This window comes from Bufo bufo, chromosome 9, assembly GCF_905171765.1.
Source record: "Bufo bufo chromosome 9, aBufBuf1.1, whole genome shotgun sequence".
NCBI classification, from domain to species: Eukaryota; Metazoa; Chordata; class Amphibia; order Anura; family Bufonidae; genus Bufo; species Bufo bufo.
In genome coordinates this window covers 175,275,555-175,293,494 of record NC_053397.1, presented here as the reverse complement: position 1 = coordinate 175,293,494, position 17,940 = coordinate 175,275,555, and the positions used below count along the sequence as shown (strand labels likewise).

The window sequence follows — 17,940 nt, the reverse complement described above, 5'->3', positions numbered from 1 at the left end:
AATAATAGCATTCTTAATACAGAATGCATAGTACAATGGGGCTGGAGGGGTTAAAAAAATAAATAAAAATTTAACTCACCTTAATCCACTTGTTCGCGCAGCCCGGCTTCTCTTCTGTCTTCTTCTTTGAGGAATAGGACCTTTGATGACGTCACTGCGCTCATCACATGATCCTTTACCACAGTGATGGATCATATGATGGACCATGTGATAAGCATAGTGACGTCACTACAGGTCCTTTTCCTGTGCACAGCAAAGATGAAGACAGAAGAGAAGCCGGGCTGCCCTATTTTACTATGCATTCTGTATTAAGAATGCTATTATTTTCCCTTATAACCATGTTATAAGGGAAAATAATAATGATCGGGTCTCCATCCCGATCGTCTCCTAGCAACCGTGCGTGAAAATATCACCGCATCCGCACTTGCTTGCGGATGCTTGCGATTTTCACGCAGCCCCATTCACTTCTATGGGGCCTGCGTTGCGTGAAAAAAAAGGGGCCTTACACAGGTTTTTTCTGTGCAGATTTTCATGCAGACAATCCGCAGTGTAAGGGCTCATGCACACGACTGTATTTTCGGGGCGGATCAGGTGCTGACACATCCGTTTGTTCGTTCCGTCGGACCACAAAAAACACAGAACATGTCCTATTCTTGTCCAGCTGGGATATGTGTTTTGCGGATCCCTGGTTTGAGGGAGTTAGTGCTCATGCACACAAACGTATTTTCTTTACCATGTCCATTCCGTTTTTTTGGCGGCCTGTATGCAGAATTATTCACTTCAATGGGTCCGCACAAAAATGGAAATGACTCCATGTGGATTCCGTTTCCATATGTCCGCATGGCCATTCCGCAAAAAAGATAGAACATGTCCTATTCTTGCCCGTTTTGCATACAAGGATAGGCACTGTAACAATGGATCCGCAAAAAAAACGGATGCAATATGGATGTCACACAGACATCATCCGTATTTTGCGGTACTGCATGTAGATTTTCATGCAGAATGATAAATCTGCACTGCATGTAGAATTTGCTGAATAATACTGTACCAACCAGGCGATTTCCAAAATCTCATGTACACGGTGCAGAAATTTTGCGCATGGAAGTTTACATGCAGTGCAGATTTTGAAATCTGCAGCATGTCAATCATTTGTGTGGATTTTCAGTGCAGATTTCAACTTTTGCAATGCAAAGGGTGAGATCTGGGGCAAATTTGCATCAAAAAGGAGAATTTTCGCGTGCATTTGGTGCGGAAGCGCAGCAAAAAGAATGCATGAAAGTCCATGTGGAAAATCAGCACAAACTACACTTGTACCTTCATTCCAGGAAAAAAAATAATGAAAATCTGAGTTTTGCCTGGACCCTTGTTCCCCTCATCCATGGCCTTACACTGCATTACACTAAATAGATAACCTTGCATGATATTTGTTGTTGTTCTTGGAAAACATGGTTTATACGGTCATTGGTGAGAAATGGCATAAATACCAATATTTGCAGAAATTTATTGCTGCAGGACATCTTTACAGAACATTTTATCCTGTTTAATGTTAAGTCTGATGCTATTCAGTTTGTTTTTAATGGGGTTTTTCAGACTTTTCATATTGATGACCTATCCTCAGAATAGGTCATCAATATTTGATTGGCGGGGGTCCGACACCCTGCTGATCAGCTGTATGAAGAGAAGGCACGCACCATGTTCGCGTGCCATTTCCTGTCTCTCTTCCTGCTTGCCATAGACATAGCAGCAGCGAGCAGGAGGAGAGACATGGCGCATGCCTTCTCTTCATACAGCTGACCGGCAGGGGGTGCCGGGTGTCAGACCTCCGCCGATCTGATATTGATGACCTATCCTGAGGATAGGTCATCAATAAGAAAAGTCTGGAAAACCCCTTCAAGGAATGGAAAATAGGGACCTGGCAGGGCCTATCCTCTGCATACTAGAGGCCACCAACAAGCCATAGTGGGCAGAAGGCTAAGGCCGCAAACACAGCCTAGGTCAATGGTGGCGAACCTATGGCACAAATGCCAAAGGCGGCGCTCAGAGCCCTCTCTGTGGGCACACGCACCCTGGAAAAAGTCTAAGGTGTACCAATATGCTTTACTCTTTTTCTGCCATTCATTAGCGCAGGGCATGCTATGAACAGCACAGGCAGCGCAGGGCGCACTATGAACAGCACAGGCAGCGCGGGGCGCACTATAAACAGCACAGGCAGCGCGGGGCGCATTATGAACAGCACAGGGGGCACTATGAACAGCACAGGCAGCGCAGCGCGCACTATGAACAGCACAGGCAGCGCGGGGCGCACTATGAACAGCACAGGCAGCGCGGGGCGCACTATGAACAGCACAGGCAGCGCGGGGCGCACTATGAACAGCACAGGGCGCACTATGAACAGCACAGACAGCGCGGGGCGCACTATGAACAGCACAGGCAGCACAGGGCACACTATGAACAGCACAGGCAGTGCAGGACGCACTATGAACAGCACAGACAGCGCAGGGCGCACTATGAACAGAACAGACAGCGCGGGGGGCACTATGAACAGCACAGGCAGCGCCGGGCGCACTATGAACAGCACAGGGCACACTATGAACAGCACAGGCAGCGCAGGACGCACTATGAACAGCACAGACAGCGCAGGGCGCACTATGAACAGCGTAGGCAGTGCGGGGCGCACTATGAACAGCACAGGCAGCGCGGGGAGCACTATGAACAGCACATTCAGCGCCGGGCGCACTATGAACAGCACAGGCAGCGCCGGGCGCACTATGAACAGCACAGGCAGCGCCGGGTGCACTATGAACAGCACAGGCAGCGCAGGGCACACTATGAACAGCACAGGCAGCGTCGGGCGCACTATAAACAGCACAGGCAGCGCGGGGCGCATTATGAACAGCACAGGCAGCACAGGGCGCACTATGAACAGCACAGGCAGCGCAGCGCGCACTATGAACAGCACAGGCAGCGCGGGACGCACTATGAACAGCACAGGCAGCACTATGAACAGCACAGGCAGCGCATTGAATGTAGGCAGGTTATTATAGATAAATGATAAAAGTACATTGAAGATATACTATATTGGTAATCAGATTAAAATGGCTGTGTTGGCACTTTGCCATAAATAAGTGGGTTTTGGGTTGCAGTTTGGGCACTCGGTCTGTAGAAGGATTGCCATCACTGTTCTAGGTGAAGGAAAGTCTAGGTAGAGTATAGAATTCTGATGTAGTCTGGTGCTCCAACTTACAATGACGGAATCCACCATATTTTAACATGGCTGCATTATAGATGCTGTGAGGTTAATTAACAGTATATAGATGTATAGTAGGCAGTAGTAAATAGTGTTTAGCCAGAGCCCATGGATTAGCATATAGGGTACTAAGATCTTTTAAAAGTACATTTTGGGAAAAACCCTCAAGCATTTTGCAGGTTGAATGGCTTAGGCCTCTTTCACACTTGCGTTGTCCGGATACGGCGTGTACTCCACTTGCCGGAATTACACGCCGGATCCGGAAAAACGCAAGTGTACTGAAAGCATTTGAAGACGGAACCGTCTTCCAAATGCGTTCAGTGTTACTATGGCACCCAGGACGCTATTAAAGTCCTGGTTGCCATAGTAGTAGTGGGGAGCGGGGGAGCGGTATACTTACCGTCCGTGCGGCTCCCCGGGCGCTCCAGAATGACGTCAGAGCGCCCCATGCGCATGGATGACGTGATCCATGCGATCACATGATCCATGCGCTTGGGGCGCCCTGACGTCACTCTGGAGCGCCCGGGGAGCCGCACGGACGGTAAGTATACTGCTCCCCCGCTCCCCGCTACACTTTACCATGGCTGCCAGGACCTTAGCGTCCCGGCAGCCATGGTAACCATTCAGAAAAAGCTAAATGTCGGGTCCGGCAATGCGCCGAAACGACGTTTAGCTTAAGGCCGGATCCGGATCAATGCCTTTCAATGGGCATTAATTCCGGATCCGGCCTTGCGGCAAGTGTTCCGGATTTTTGGCCGGAGCAAAAAGCGCAGCATGCTGCGGTATTTTCTCCGGCCAAAAAACGTTCCGTTCCGGAACTGAAGACATCCTGATGCATCCTGAACGGATTTCTCTCCATTCAGAATGCATTAGGATAAAACTGATCAGGATTCTTCCGGCATAGAGCCCCGACGACGGAACTCTATGCCGGAAGACAAGAACGCAAGTGTGAAAGAGCCCTTAGCCCAGTATAAAATAGACTACAGATAAACAAATTGTAACGATTCGATTCTTCTTATCAACAGGACTTCTTCACCTGTGGTGGTAGGGGAGTCCCCGCAGGTGAAGAAATGCCCGCCCTCGGCTAAAATGACAGGGCCGGACATTTAGCCTGGCCTGTACAATTTCCTGCCTGCAACGCCGCTTCAATTAGCTGAGCAAGGGCAGAAGCTCTGTTTTGGAGCAGGTGTGGTAGCTCATCTCTAACACAGACAATTATGTTTCATAATAGAATAATACACAGATTACATGGGTTCTATGCAAGTATAAAAAGGGTCCATTTCTTTCCAGACACAGTACTAACGCTGTAACAAGTAAAGGGACTTACGCCCAGTTGCGGCTCGATCACAAGAATGACACTGATATTGCTCTAAAATCCAGTATGGGACATTTACAGCCCACAAGAGTTAATAGAAAACTTACACTGATTTTCAAACAGCATAACTTGCATTCCATAGAGGGAGAATGACTGCCGGAAGCTGTAGGTTACAGAGTTTTTCTTCTTCTGGAAGATTTTTGTTACCTGGAATGTAGATAATAATTGAACATTCAGTGTCTGAAGGAACATTATCGGACCTTATGTAACAAAAAATTGACTCAGTTTCTAAACACTATTGGAAAAATGTAATGTTAGAAAAGACTGCCAGATTTTCTTGGTTTAAATGGTCAAGCTGAAATATTAAAGTATTATAAACTGATGACCAATCCTCAGGATTGGTCATCAGTATCTGAGTAGTAGGAGTTTGACTTCCAGCACCCCGCCGATCAGCTGTTTGAAAAGCTAACTGGAGCTCTGCGGCCCCATCCTACGACAATGACGTCACATACATCGGTCCCATGGCCTAGGAGCTGCTCAGTCCCATTCAAGTGAATGGGGTTGGGCTGCAACTCCAAGCACAGCCACCGTACAGCTCTGTGTTTGGTAAGCTGTGAGAAGCGCTGCAGCCTCTTCAAACATTTGATCGTAGGTTCGCGGGTGTCAAACCTCCACCAATCTGATAATGATGACCTATCTTGAGGATAGGTCATCAATATTAGAATCTCGGAAAACCTACAGTATAGGCAATCAATGTTTGATCTTTGGAGATCCAACCTCAGGTATCCATTGATCAGCTAACAACACACTTGTTGAAGATTCCTGTCTCTTCTTTGTTGTCCGGTGCATCCATCCATACAGTATGGCCGTGCCTGATATTACAGCTCAGCCGTATTTATTTGAATGTACAGATGAGCCGCGGTGCCTGGAAGAACATCTAAGGGGCCATGCCACTCCAGCAAGTGCCATAGACGACTCATCTTGTGGGGGTTCTAGATTTCAGATCCCTACTGATGACTGATTAATACCAAATATCTTACTATAAAATCAGAGAAAATTGATATTTTCTGATTATTACTTTGTTAACTTCCAGCATTTCCATGAAAGGACTTAAGGCTGAATTTGTGCCCTTTTCAGTGATGTCTAATGACTCAGGTGTTCTATTAAACACAAGTATATGATTTGTATGAAACCCAAACATCAATTTACACAGAGCTTCCTGCTTCTCCTATTTATCTATAGTTTTACAAAGCTGCATTTATAATGCCGGCAGCACAAGCCTTTCATAAGTGTATAGATTAAGGAGAAGACTCATCTCTTTGATCTCCAAATCTATTTTGGGGAAAAGATGTTTTGGAACGCTTCAAGCTGTACAAATAATATGTTGTGTGAACACCCCACCACTTCCATCAGTCCTAAAGAGAAGCAAGCCTATCTCCTCCTGGTCCCTACAGGCAATCTGTATTAATAATAAAATATCCTGACTAAATGATAAAATTGTCATTTCCTGTGATAGATAGGCTTCGCTTATCCCGGTACATACCACTAGCAGGTCATTGAACAGGAAGATTTCTCTCTGATGTAAACCAAGTTTTTGGGGTTTGTTTGGATCAGGGACTTCAAAAAGACGGCAATAGCAGACCAGCCTCCGGTGTGGTAAGGAAAGGACCTGTAGGCAGACAAGCAAACATTTCACATGAGGTTGTCAGAATCTAAGGCTAATGTGCGTGTGCAACAGGTATAAGTGTATGATTGATCCAAAAGTGCATGATAGGTTAGATGGGGGTAGAAAAAAAAAATAGTTTTAAGAAGACCACTGACAGCCAGCACCAGAACATTAGCCTGCTATCTTTCAGGGGTGTCAGAACAATGAAAAACTGGCACCTAACTTAAGGGCTATGTACACATTCAGGGGCATTTGTTATGATTGCATGTTACTCATTTTGGGTAAAAAAAAAAATTTCAATTGCTCTTTATTAAAAAAAAAGTTCAGCCGTTTCTGAGTACAGGGATTAAAAATCTGTCTGTTTTTGCAAGCTGTCATTTTCTGTTTTCTTTGAATTCAGTCACCTGACAGCTCATGTGTAGCTCTGATCTCCTGACCTCATAAACACTTATTTAAGTCTTATTATCAGTTTAATAAGAATTGAGCTACGTATAATGAGTGTTCATGATTATGAGGTCAGGAGATCAGAGGTAACTACACATTAGCCTTAAGATGATTAAGATGACAGGATTCAAAGAAAACAGAAAGTGACAGCTTACCAACAGACTGTTTTTTACCCCCTGTATCTCAGAAATGGTTGAACATTTTTAATAAAAACCAATAAAAAAAAAAAAAAGATTTTTAGCCTAAAATGAGTAAAATGCAATAAAAAATCTGTCCATAGCCTTCAATCAAAAACTTAATTCACTAATTGATATATCTGGAATGGGCCACCTTAGAGAAACCATCAGCATCCATGATCATACGTCAACCAGCGCAGACTTTCCTTCTGATATGTATTCAGCCGTGAGAATATACCCCACCAAAGGCACTTTGGGGGAAAGTATTACGCCAGTCTTAATAACAAACCTCGCTGGCATACAACGTGCCAGAATTATTAAGAGGTAATAATCCTGGAGCTTCTTCAGGATTTCCATGCACCACAAAATGAAACATGTGCCAGCAAAGGAGCTGGTGTACATTTCAGATGTAATGTGCGCCTGGCACACATATTGGTAATTGTGGGTAACCTATCCACAGACTGCCCCCTCCTGCCCACTTTTTGTAAAAGTGGCAAGGGTGGTAGAAAACAACAGCAAGTCACAAGTGTTGGTGCAAAATGGCACTTGCGCCAAAATTTGCATGTTAGAAAACTTGAGCACAAGCTACAGTATACAGGACAATTGTCCTTTTCAGATTCAGGACTACATCTCACCAATGTCAGGTATTTCTACGTCTACCCATTGAGACTTATTACTGAACCTACATAAAGACATGTAAACATGCACATTAATTAATGGAGCATAGAAAAATATCCGGTGATGTTTGACAGACGTAAAGCAGATATATAGCCACTGCCGACATATTATACTTACAGAAAACAAACATAAAAAACATCCAATAATCATAAACTTTGCTAAATTACATGGGTTGTCTCAACAAAAACATATGCCATCAATGTCCAACCGCTAGAAAAGTAAAGTGCCGTTTTGTCATGTGTTGATTCTGTTTTTTCTGGAGACATCTTTGCTATTGTGATCAGCAGAGGACCAGCGGTCAATGATCGGACACTGATGGCATATCCTAGCAATATTCTATTCATTTTTATGCTGCTGTGATAGGAGCCAGACAATGGACATCTAGAAGCAGTCAGCACTGGCTGGAATACACAAGTACCACACAAGTATCTTCTACTTACTAAAAGAAGATAAAATAAAGCACTGCTCTTACAGTGTTGGCCAATTATAGTATGTACTCACACAGGTGAATACAATTGTAATAATGTCATTAATCCTTTGGGACTCCTGATCTAATCTGAGGCATGCAATCAGGGTTTTAACGGAGATGTGGTCTAATGAAGGCCACCACCAAGCATCAGTGTGCCTGAGTGATATATAAGGAATGTAACGTAGGTTAATAATGTCACAAGTAAAACGGATCATGATCATGATCATGGTGTGCCGTACTTCAGACTGAAAATGTCTGACATGTTTTATGTCTGATTTCAGGCTTATGCCGTTTTCTAAGCATGCTATATGAACTTTTCTCCAAAGGCGTCTTCTGCATCTTTTCCGTAATACATCTCTATATATATTAAAAGACATGTTGCAGAATAACCAGTAAAAGTTTTCTAACGTCATATTCATACTGAACACTACGGGTATGTCCACACAGGGCGGTTGTCCTGTGGATTCGCCGTCGCACATAAGGGTACGTCCACAGAGTCAGGTTTCCTGGTCCAGTTTTGGAAGCCAAAATCAGGAGTGGATCATGAAAGGGGAAAAATTATAAAGGACAGATACGACTTCTCCTCTTTTTTGAATTCACTCCTCGTTTTGGCTCCCAAAACGGCATCAGTAAAGCTGACCATGTGTTTGTACTCTTAGTATCAGTACAAGAAATAATCTGCTGCATAATCTGCATGTAAAGTTGGCCATACACATTCAATAGCTGTCTCTCCCATGTCCCTCCCGGCTACCCATACGCATACACGTTCGGCTTGGCCGAATGTGTCTGTGTATGCTATGGGGAGAGCGGAGAAAGCCACTGCGGCGGTGGCTTATTTTCCTGGAGAACAAAAGGAATCAGACAAAAATATGTAATTTTGCACAATCCTGGTCTCCCTCAATATCTTCAGCCAGAAGCTCCCCACACACATTAGGGTGTCGGCCGACCATGCCGTTCTCAGATGGTTTGGCCGACAAAAGAATAATGTGTATGGCCAGCTTTTCTCTTGCTTGCAGATTTTTACACTGCAATTCACATTCCATGTGGACATACTAAAACTGATACCATACAGCTTACTCTATGGATGAGTCTTCTACATAGAGCTCAATCTATGCAGCACTGTGCACGGATGAACCACAAACCAGCTGTGTACATATAGATCAATGGAAGTTGCTCACCCGTAGGAAAAAAACGTGAATGGGCAACACTGATTGGTGGGAATTTGGCTTCAGAAACCTTGACAGATCCTGAGAAGACGATGGTCCAATTTTTTTTTAATGGAGAGCGACCATGAATGCGCATATACAGTTCACTGTTGGCACCAGGACTAACTTCTTCTCTGGATTGGCTGGGGTCTCAGCAACTAGAACCCACCAATCAATATCTTACCAGATGTCCTAAGGACATGTATGTGGAAAAACTCCATTCACGTACACGAGCATACTTTTACATTAGACACATTTCGAACAGTTAAGAACAAATTCAAGACAGACGGGTTCTACTAGAGTTTAGCTAAGAAGTGTTAACAAAACGAATACATACACAGCCAAGTCCATGGTGTAGGGATCCGATCTACAGTAAAAAGACACACATAAATTAATTAGCAATAAAAAAAAAAGACATGAGAAACAAAGAAAAGGCAGTGACAAGACAACCGGGCTGTGAAAAACTCCAGCATGCATTATGGAGAATTGGACAAAAAAAACGCTTTACACATTTTCATCTGAAAACTTTTAACACCACAAGTGGAAACATAATGGGTTTCAATATAATGCAGTGCACTTTACGAGCTTAAAGTTTCATTACGGGTTATAATGAGTCCCACGAGGAAGTTATTGCTATCACTTGGAGAAGCAAGGCTATGGAGTGATATTTTCAGGGATGTTAAAAAAGGACCCGCATCCTTGGCTTTGTGATATTAATACTGCAAACTAAAGTAGAGTCAGTCCGAAAGCCAGGGCCCGAGGGATGCGGTCATTGCAGCGATACTGACATTTCAGAAGACACTTATATGCAGGAAGCAATAAAAAAAAATTATTTTCATCATGATGTGTAGAGATGCTGATGACGTCACTTATTACAGAGATCATAAAATCATAAAATCAACACATAAAAAAAAACACAAAGAAAGCAAAGTCTATCGATGCATCACCAAAAAGGACTGATTTATCCGAGTAGCGGATGTGTTTGCTGATTGGCATCTCTCCAAATTTCCAATAGAACTGAGTGACCACGACCAAGGACAGAATCTTAATCACAATAAAAAATGTATATAACACATAATAGGACTATTACAAGAAAAAATGGTTGTAGCAAAGATACTATAGATTTTAGGATACCCCTACTAACAGTTACCATCATTCCGGTGGATAGGTGATCAATGTTAGAGTGCTGGGGTCGTGCTGCTTAGATGGCGATGAGAACTCATCTGAAGCCATACATGAGCCTGGGAGATACTTTGATAAGTGGACAGGAATGGGTAGTTCACTTTTAACCACTTTTTGTTTTTGCTTTTTCCTCTCCATATTCCAGGATCCATAACTTTCTAAATTTTCCATTCGCATAGCCGATATCAGGACTTTTTTTTGCTGGACAAGTTGTATTTTTTCAATGGCACCATTTAGTTTATCATGACTTGTATTAAAAAAAAAAATTGTGGGTGGGAAATTGAACACCCCCCCGCCCACACACACAATTCTGCGAATCTTTGGGTTTAGATAATATGGACTGTGCGCTAAAAATGACATAACCTCCTTATTCTGCGGGTCAGTACAATTACGGCAATACCAAATTTGTATAGTTTTTATTTAGCTTTACTGCTTTAAAAAAAAAAATTTAAATTTATTTTTGCTTTTCTTTTTTTTCTCGCCGTTTTCAGACATAAGTTCTTTTATTTTTTTTTGTCTACACAGCTGTATGAGGGCTTGTTTTTTGCAGGGCAAACTAAAGTTTTTATTGATAACATTTTGGGGTACATATGACACTTTTTATAAAAAAAATTTGGGGGGGGACAAGGTGACCAAAAAAATGATGGATCGTGGATTTAAATTTTTTTCCCATTACCTGTTATGTTTTTTTATTGTTTATTTATTTTTATATATGAGATTAGAAAAGGGGGGGGGGGTTAGAATTTTTTATTTTTTACTGATTTTGCCGTAACAGCAGAAGGATTGTAGCTTGTTCTAAAAGGTACCTAGGCTAACTTATCAAAAGTCCGAATGTTCGTGAACTTTTTGTGAATCATCTACGGTATATCAGATACATTCATTGCTATACAAACAAGTGGCATTCAAAAGGACACGCAAAAAACGGTTACTGTTATGGACATAGACTAACAGAGGCTGGATTTTAGTGTGGAAGCATTGTTGCATTAATCGCATGTTGCAAGAGATACAAGATTATTATTGCGAATATATTATTTAGAATATACAAGGATTGTTTTACATGCCTATTGTTGCGAATATTTTATTCTGAATATACAGGGATTGTTTTTGGTTCAATAGTTTTTTATTGAATGTTTCAGAATACAGTAAACATAAAGCCTCGGGCATTCCCGATTGGCAAACAATAAAGAGTAACAATACAATTACAATTACAATCAATGCCTGTTGTTAGCGAAAAAAAATTTGACTTTAAATATATGACTACCTAAGTCTGAGAGTTTTACACCAATGGCTCATTTATCTGAAGATTCTATAGAATCTATAAGTTCCATAAAATCTATAAGTTCTATAAAAGGTCCTCCCTTCCCAGCCAGCGACGACGGTAAACTCAACATATTTTCTAAGGCTATACCATATCCCACTTCCAGCTAACTTAAAACCGGGTGCTATACGTAGAGTCTGACCATGGTTTCCAGTTTTGGAGGATACAGGGATTGTTTTGAATGTTTTTTATTTTTCCTTTTTAGTACAGATTTATCCAAAGTTGTGTACATATTATCTATATTATATTTTTATAGGTGTGTACACAATTTTATCAACTACCGGTTTTAATAGGAATTCACTGTTATATTGGGATTGCAGTTTTTTTTATATGAATCCAGAGAGAGTGCGAATCATTATTTGAACTATTTTAAATTGTGTGTGTGGTTGAACCATACTGATTTGAGCACCTGCATCCTGCTGGTGAACAGGTGAGCCACCGTATTCATTCCGTTACATTGATTAGAATTTTTACCTGTAATTTTTTTTTTTTTTTACACAGTAACTTTTAGTCGCCATAGGGGACTTGAACATGTGATGTTCTGAACACTTGTCAAATAGACTGCAACAGAATACTATTGCAGTCTATAGGATTCTGAGAGACTGCCTTCCGAGCTGTGCCTCAGGCAGTTAGCCATGACAGACCTGGGAACCTCCACAAGGCCCCAGGCTGTCATGGCAAACGATCGGAGGGCAGAGGGACTCCCCTTCCTCTGCCTAACTCCACAGATGCCATGGTCACTAATGACAGCCTCATCTGATGGGTTAAATTACCGGGTTCGGCATCATCATTGGAATTTCAGTTCTTGTCTATCAGCTTTTGCACAGTTGGTGTCACATGAGCCACTGCAGCCAATCACTGGCCTCAACAGTGACGTGTCCTTAAGCTATACATGTCAGGATAGGTGCCACTTTTGAACATGTCACTGCTGAGGCCAGTCATTGTCTGCAGCAGCACATGTGCCCTTTTGCAGACGTTGACAGATGGGGACTGGAAGTCCAGTGAACAGAGCCAGAAGCTGGAACTGAGCAGCATAGGCAGGTACGTATGGATTTCTTCATTGGTACCAATGGCTGTGGAGCAAATACAAAAAATAAAAATCTGGATAACCCCCTTTACGTATTGTGCATCCCTTTAATTAAGAACACATTTACTCATTGATTTTAGTACAGCTGGTGATCAGAAGAAGAACTTAAGAACATTCACTTACCTCATAATGTTTTGAAAATCATACGCAATTATGGTAAGGTACTGTACTATTTTGGTTTCCTGTAGTCTATAATATGGTGACTAATCTCCACGTTCTATATCTATAGTGCCTCCTTATGAGAAATATTCATTTAAGGAATTTTAGTCTTAAGCAATTGTCTAATATTTTATGCAAATTACCAGCAATTCGGAAGTATTTGTGAAGTAAAGGAAGGATGTTTCAATAACGTCTTGGTGGCTATTGGTCAACCTATTTACTCACATGTATCCATTTATTTTCTTGGAAAGATGTACAATGCATTTGGAAAGCCTTCAGACCCTTTCACTTTTTTCACATTTTGTTATGTTGCGGCCTTGTGCTACAATTAAAAAAAATCGAATCTTCCTCAATCAATCTGCATTCTGTACCCCGTAATAAAAAAAGTGAAACAGAATTTTAGAAAAATTTTGCAGATTTATTAAAAAGGAAAAACTAAAATTTTGCGTTGACATAGGTATTCAGACCCTTTGCTATGACACTTGAAATTTAGTTCTGGAGTAGTGTTGAGCGAACTTCTGTTTTAAGTTCGGCGTCTAAAGTTCGGCTTCCGGTTAGCGGAGGATCCCGATATGGATTCCGAATTCCGTTGTGGTCCGTGGTAGCGGAATCAATAATCGGCCATTATTGATTCCGCTACCACGGACCACAACGGAATTCGGAATCCATATCGGGATCCTCCGCAAACCGTAAGCCGAACTTTAGACGCCGAACTTAACAGAAGTTCGCTCAACACTATTCTGGAGGCCTCCCAATTCTCTCGTTCATCTTTAAGATGTTTCTACCCCTTAATTGGAGACCACCTGTAGTAAATTTAGTTGATTGTACATGATTTTGAAAGACACACTGTCCATAAAGGATCTCACAGCTGACAATGCATATCAGAGCAAAAATCAAGCCATCTATCACCGTTTTCAAATTATATTGAGATAGGATATACAAGTCTATTATCACCATCAAAAGAGAACACCCTTTCACTAAAATATAACTTTTAATAAAAACACAAAATAATCCCCCCCCAAAAAACCCCCAAAAAAAACAGCATATAAATAATAAACATAATGCTTCAACAGTAATCACTTATCATAGATACTCTGGATACTGTAACGATTAGCCTGGTTATCACAGGTAGGATCAAAAGTACTGATCCTTCTTACTCACTGTTTGTTGATCAGATGGGCTCGCACAGGTGGTTTAGGTGGACACTTAAGCGTAGAGCCAGGTGGAGTCGAAGAATAACAAAAGATGGTTTAGGTATCTACTCTGGGGCGCAGATGATAGATTGTAGCCAGGACCACCAGTTTCTATCCTTATGGTTTCCCTCCAGTACCCCTGCCTACAGACAGAGCACCTGCCCCAAAAGGGGTCACACTACCTCTCAGTAGCTAAACTCTTACTGGTCAATACAGTATCCCTTAAAGACGCTGTCTCTGGGTGTTCCGATGCGTTTCCCCGACCTCCAAAACAAGCTGGTTCATCAGGGGAGAAATATCTTCAGATGCAGCTGTGCATGATAGCACCATAGATATCTATAGATACTGGTGGTCCTGGCTACAATCTATCATCTGCACCCCAGAGTATGTACCTAAACCATCTTTGGTTATTCTGCGACCCTACCTGGTCACCTGAGCCTCAGATTGTCTACCCATGCAACCCCATCTGGTCAACAAACAGTGAGTAAGAAGGATCAGTACTTTTATTTCACGATCCCACCAGTGATAACCAGGCTAATCGTTACAGTATCCAGTGTATTATGCATATTATTTATATATTTTTTTCATTTTTTTGGGGGGGGTTATTATTTTTTTTATACCAGATTAATAAAAGTTATATTTTAGAGAGAGGGGTCCTCTTTTGACAGTGATAATAAAAAAAAACAAGCCAAGATGAGAAACAAAAACTGTCTATAGAGCTCAGAGACAGGTGTGATATGGAGAACGGTACAAGAAACTTACAAGAAATTTCTGCTACACTGAATGTTGCCAAGAGCACAGTGTCCTCCATAATTCTTAAATACTAGAAGCTTTGACCAACCAGGACTTTTCCTAGTGGTGGCCACCCCACCAAACTAATTTAGGGAGATGGGCCTTGGTAAAAGAGGTGGTATGACAGGCTGGTTAAAACTGTAAAAAAACAGATGGGCGCACCATAGGGTAATTCTGTGGGTATACAATTATAAGCAGAGAGAACTAGCAAGGCTCACCTTGTGTGGTTGTGCAAATGTAGGCACAACACTATTGTGGGTTTGTCTAACAAGCCTGGACGTCTGGATATGGCGGTCTGCAGCCACGGGACCACGAGGGATCTTCAAATGGAGAAGCCTGGAGCCCCCAAGAAGATGATGAATGCAAGAAAACAAGATACGTCCCACGGCGCGAAAATACCGTCAACCAGTCACCAGGATCAAGAAGGAATCTTTTATTGCAGCGATACAACGCGTTTCGGGGAATCACTCCCCTTCATCAAGTACAAAGAAGGTGCAGCTTCTTTGTACTTGATGAAGGGGAGTGATTCCCCGAAACGCGTTGTATCGCTGCAATAAAAGATTCCTTCTTGATCCTGGTGACTGGTTGACGGTATTTTCGCGCCGTGGGACGTATCTTGTTTTCTTGGTAAAAGAGGTGACCAAGAACCCAATGATCACTCTGACTAAGCTCTGGATCCTGTGTGCAGATGGAACAAACTTTCAGATTGCCAATCATCACTGCAGCAACAATCTGGGCTTTATGGCAGAGTGGCCAGAAAGAAGCCTTTCCTCAGTAAAAGACACATGAAAGCCCACCTGGATTTTCTGAAAAAGCAGCTAAAGGACTCTCAAACTGCTATAAAGATAAAGATTATCTGGTCTGATGAAAATGAGATTGAACTTTTGGCCTCAATTCTAAGTGTCATGTCTGGGGGTAACCAGGCACTGCTAATCACTTGCCCAATACCATCCCTATAGTGAGAAATAGCGGTGGGAGTATCATGCTGTGGGGGTGTTTTTCAGCAGCTTGGACAGAGAGACTGGTCAGGGTTGAGGGAAAGCTGAATAGAGCAAAGTACAGAAATATGCTTAAAGGGGTTATCCCATGACTAATGTAAAAAATGAAAATCATGGATCATATAGTACATGACAGTCTCTTTTTAACAAAGCGAGAACCAGCCCTGTACCTCACATGGATCCAGAGATTTCCTCAGTCATTTCTCTGCTAGATTTATATCAAGTTGCAAGCTCAAGGGGAGTGTCTTTAATGCTGCAGATAAGGGTGTGTGTCTCAGCTCTCCCTATCACAGCTCAGGAGGCGTGTCTCAGCTCTCCCTATCACAGCTCAGGAGGCAGTTGAAGGATGATACTGAGCATGTGCGGCCTTCTCAGTGAGCCGGACAAAGAAATAAGAAAATGAACAAACAGCAGGTGGCGCTATACAGATATATTTTATTGGATAACTCAGTGGCTATACTAAAGTTTTAATGACATGCAATTACAAAAGTATTTAGATCCAGGTGCTGGTTTGAAAACTGTAGAATATTTTTCGTGGGACAACCCCTTTAATGAAAACCTGATCCAGAGCACTCTGGACCTCAGACTGGGCTGAAGGTTCCCCTTCCAACAAGACAATGACCCTAAGCACACAGCCAAGACAACACAGGAGTGGCGTAGGGACAACTCTGAATGTCCTTGAGTGGACCAGCTTGAACCCAATCAAACATCTCTGGAGAAACCTGAAAATGGCTGTCCACCAACAGTGCCCATCCAACCTGACAGCTTGAGAGGATCTGCAGAGAAAAATGGCAGAAAATACCCAAATCCAAGTGTGCAAACCTTGTGGCATTAAACCCAAGAAGACTGGAGGCTGTAATCTCTGCCAAAGGTGCTTCAGCTGTCCTAAGAAAGGGGTCTAAATATCTACATCAATGCAAGATTTTAGTTTTTCCTTTTCAATAAATTAGCAACGATTTCTAAAATTCTGAATGAGTAAGATTCATGGGGAAAACGCTAGATTTTTTATTTTTTATTTTAGCACATGGCTGCAACATAACAAAATGTGAAAAAAGGGTCTGAAGACTTTCCGAAAGCATTGCACTTTTTGTCATATCGCAAGTAGATGAAACTAGTACACTGTAGCATTTTAGCGTGCATAGCAACAAGCCGACCGCAAGCACAAATCATTTTCAATAACTTACCGGCTTCTTGCCTACAATAAGTTTTTCAACCTTCTGAACTTGAGATACATGATCTTCATTAGTCTTGAGTTCACGCTTTCGGATGCGCTCATAAATGCCTATCAGCATCTCTCGTGGGATGTCCTCACCATCGTCCACACCTGCAGAGAGTGACAGTTCTCATTACTGAAGGATGGGCCATTACAGCTTGTTACTGCTGATGTCTCTGCAAGGTCAGATTCAAGGACAATGATCACACATATGGATGTTTTTCAGGGATGGACAAGCAGGTACTGAATCGACAATTAGCCCAGGCTCCACAACAGTGTTTCTCTGGATAGCTGGATCAGCGCACAAATTATATTCACACAGTTAACGGTTATGCATTAATTACCAGACATTCCAGTCTTCAAAGTTTAATTACCCAGAAGTATATAAAATCCACATTATGCACTAAAGGGGATTATCTTTCTTTATCATTAAAAAAGGCTATTTATCTGCCCTGTGAGCCTCAAAGAATTACTTCACCAGATCACTGGAATATCCAGATAAATGGACTCATGTTCTTAAAAATATCAGTACAAGTTATGTCATCAACTTTTATGCTTCAGTTTCTATGTGGTCATGTTCACAATAGATTTTAGTCACTTGTGGCATTGGTTAGGGAACAGACAGCCAATATCTGTCTATCGGATCGCTCTATCTATTTATCTATTTGATCTCTCTATATATCTATTTTCACATACCACAACAATCATATTCATGCATTTTATCCTGTTTTAGATTTTTTTTTTTGTATGAATTGATTTATTGTATGAATTGTAATCATGTGACCACTTTGATGAATT

General features: G+C 42.0%; 1 protein-coding gene across 7 annotated transcripts in view; it reads right to left on the bottom strand.

The window, feature by feature from the left end:
- IQSEC1 (IQ motif and Sec7 domain ArfGEF 1) overlaps window positions 1–17,940 on the bottom strand; it is a 229,475-nt gene that overhangs the window by 25,815 nt on the left and 185,720 nt on the right. For all 7 annotated transcript variants that reach the window (XM_040406682.1, XM_040406683.1, XM_040406684.1 and 4 more), the window contains exons 7-10: window positions 17,114–17,253; window positions 9,538–9,567; window positions 6,106–6,231; window positions 4,670–4,769 (exon numbers count right to left, since the gene is read on the bottom strand). In XM_040406682.1, coding sequence (XP_040262616.1) covers window positions 4,670–4,769; window positions 6,106–6,231; window positions 9,538–9,567; window positions 17,114–17,253 — 396 coding nt within the window. The remainder of the gene's footprint in view (window positions 1–4,669; window positions 4,770–6,105; window positions 6,232–9,537; window positions 9,568–17,113; window positions 17,254–17,940) is intronic.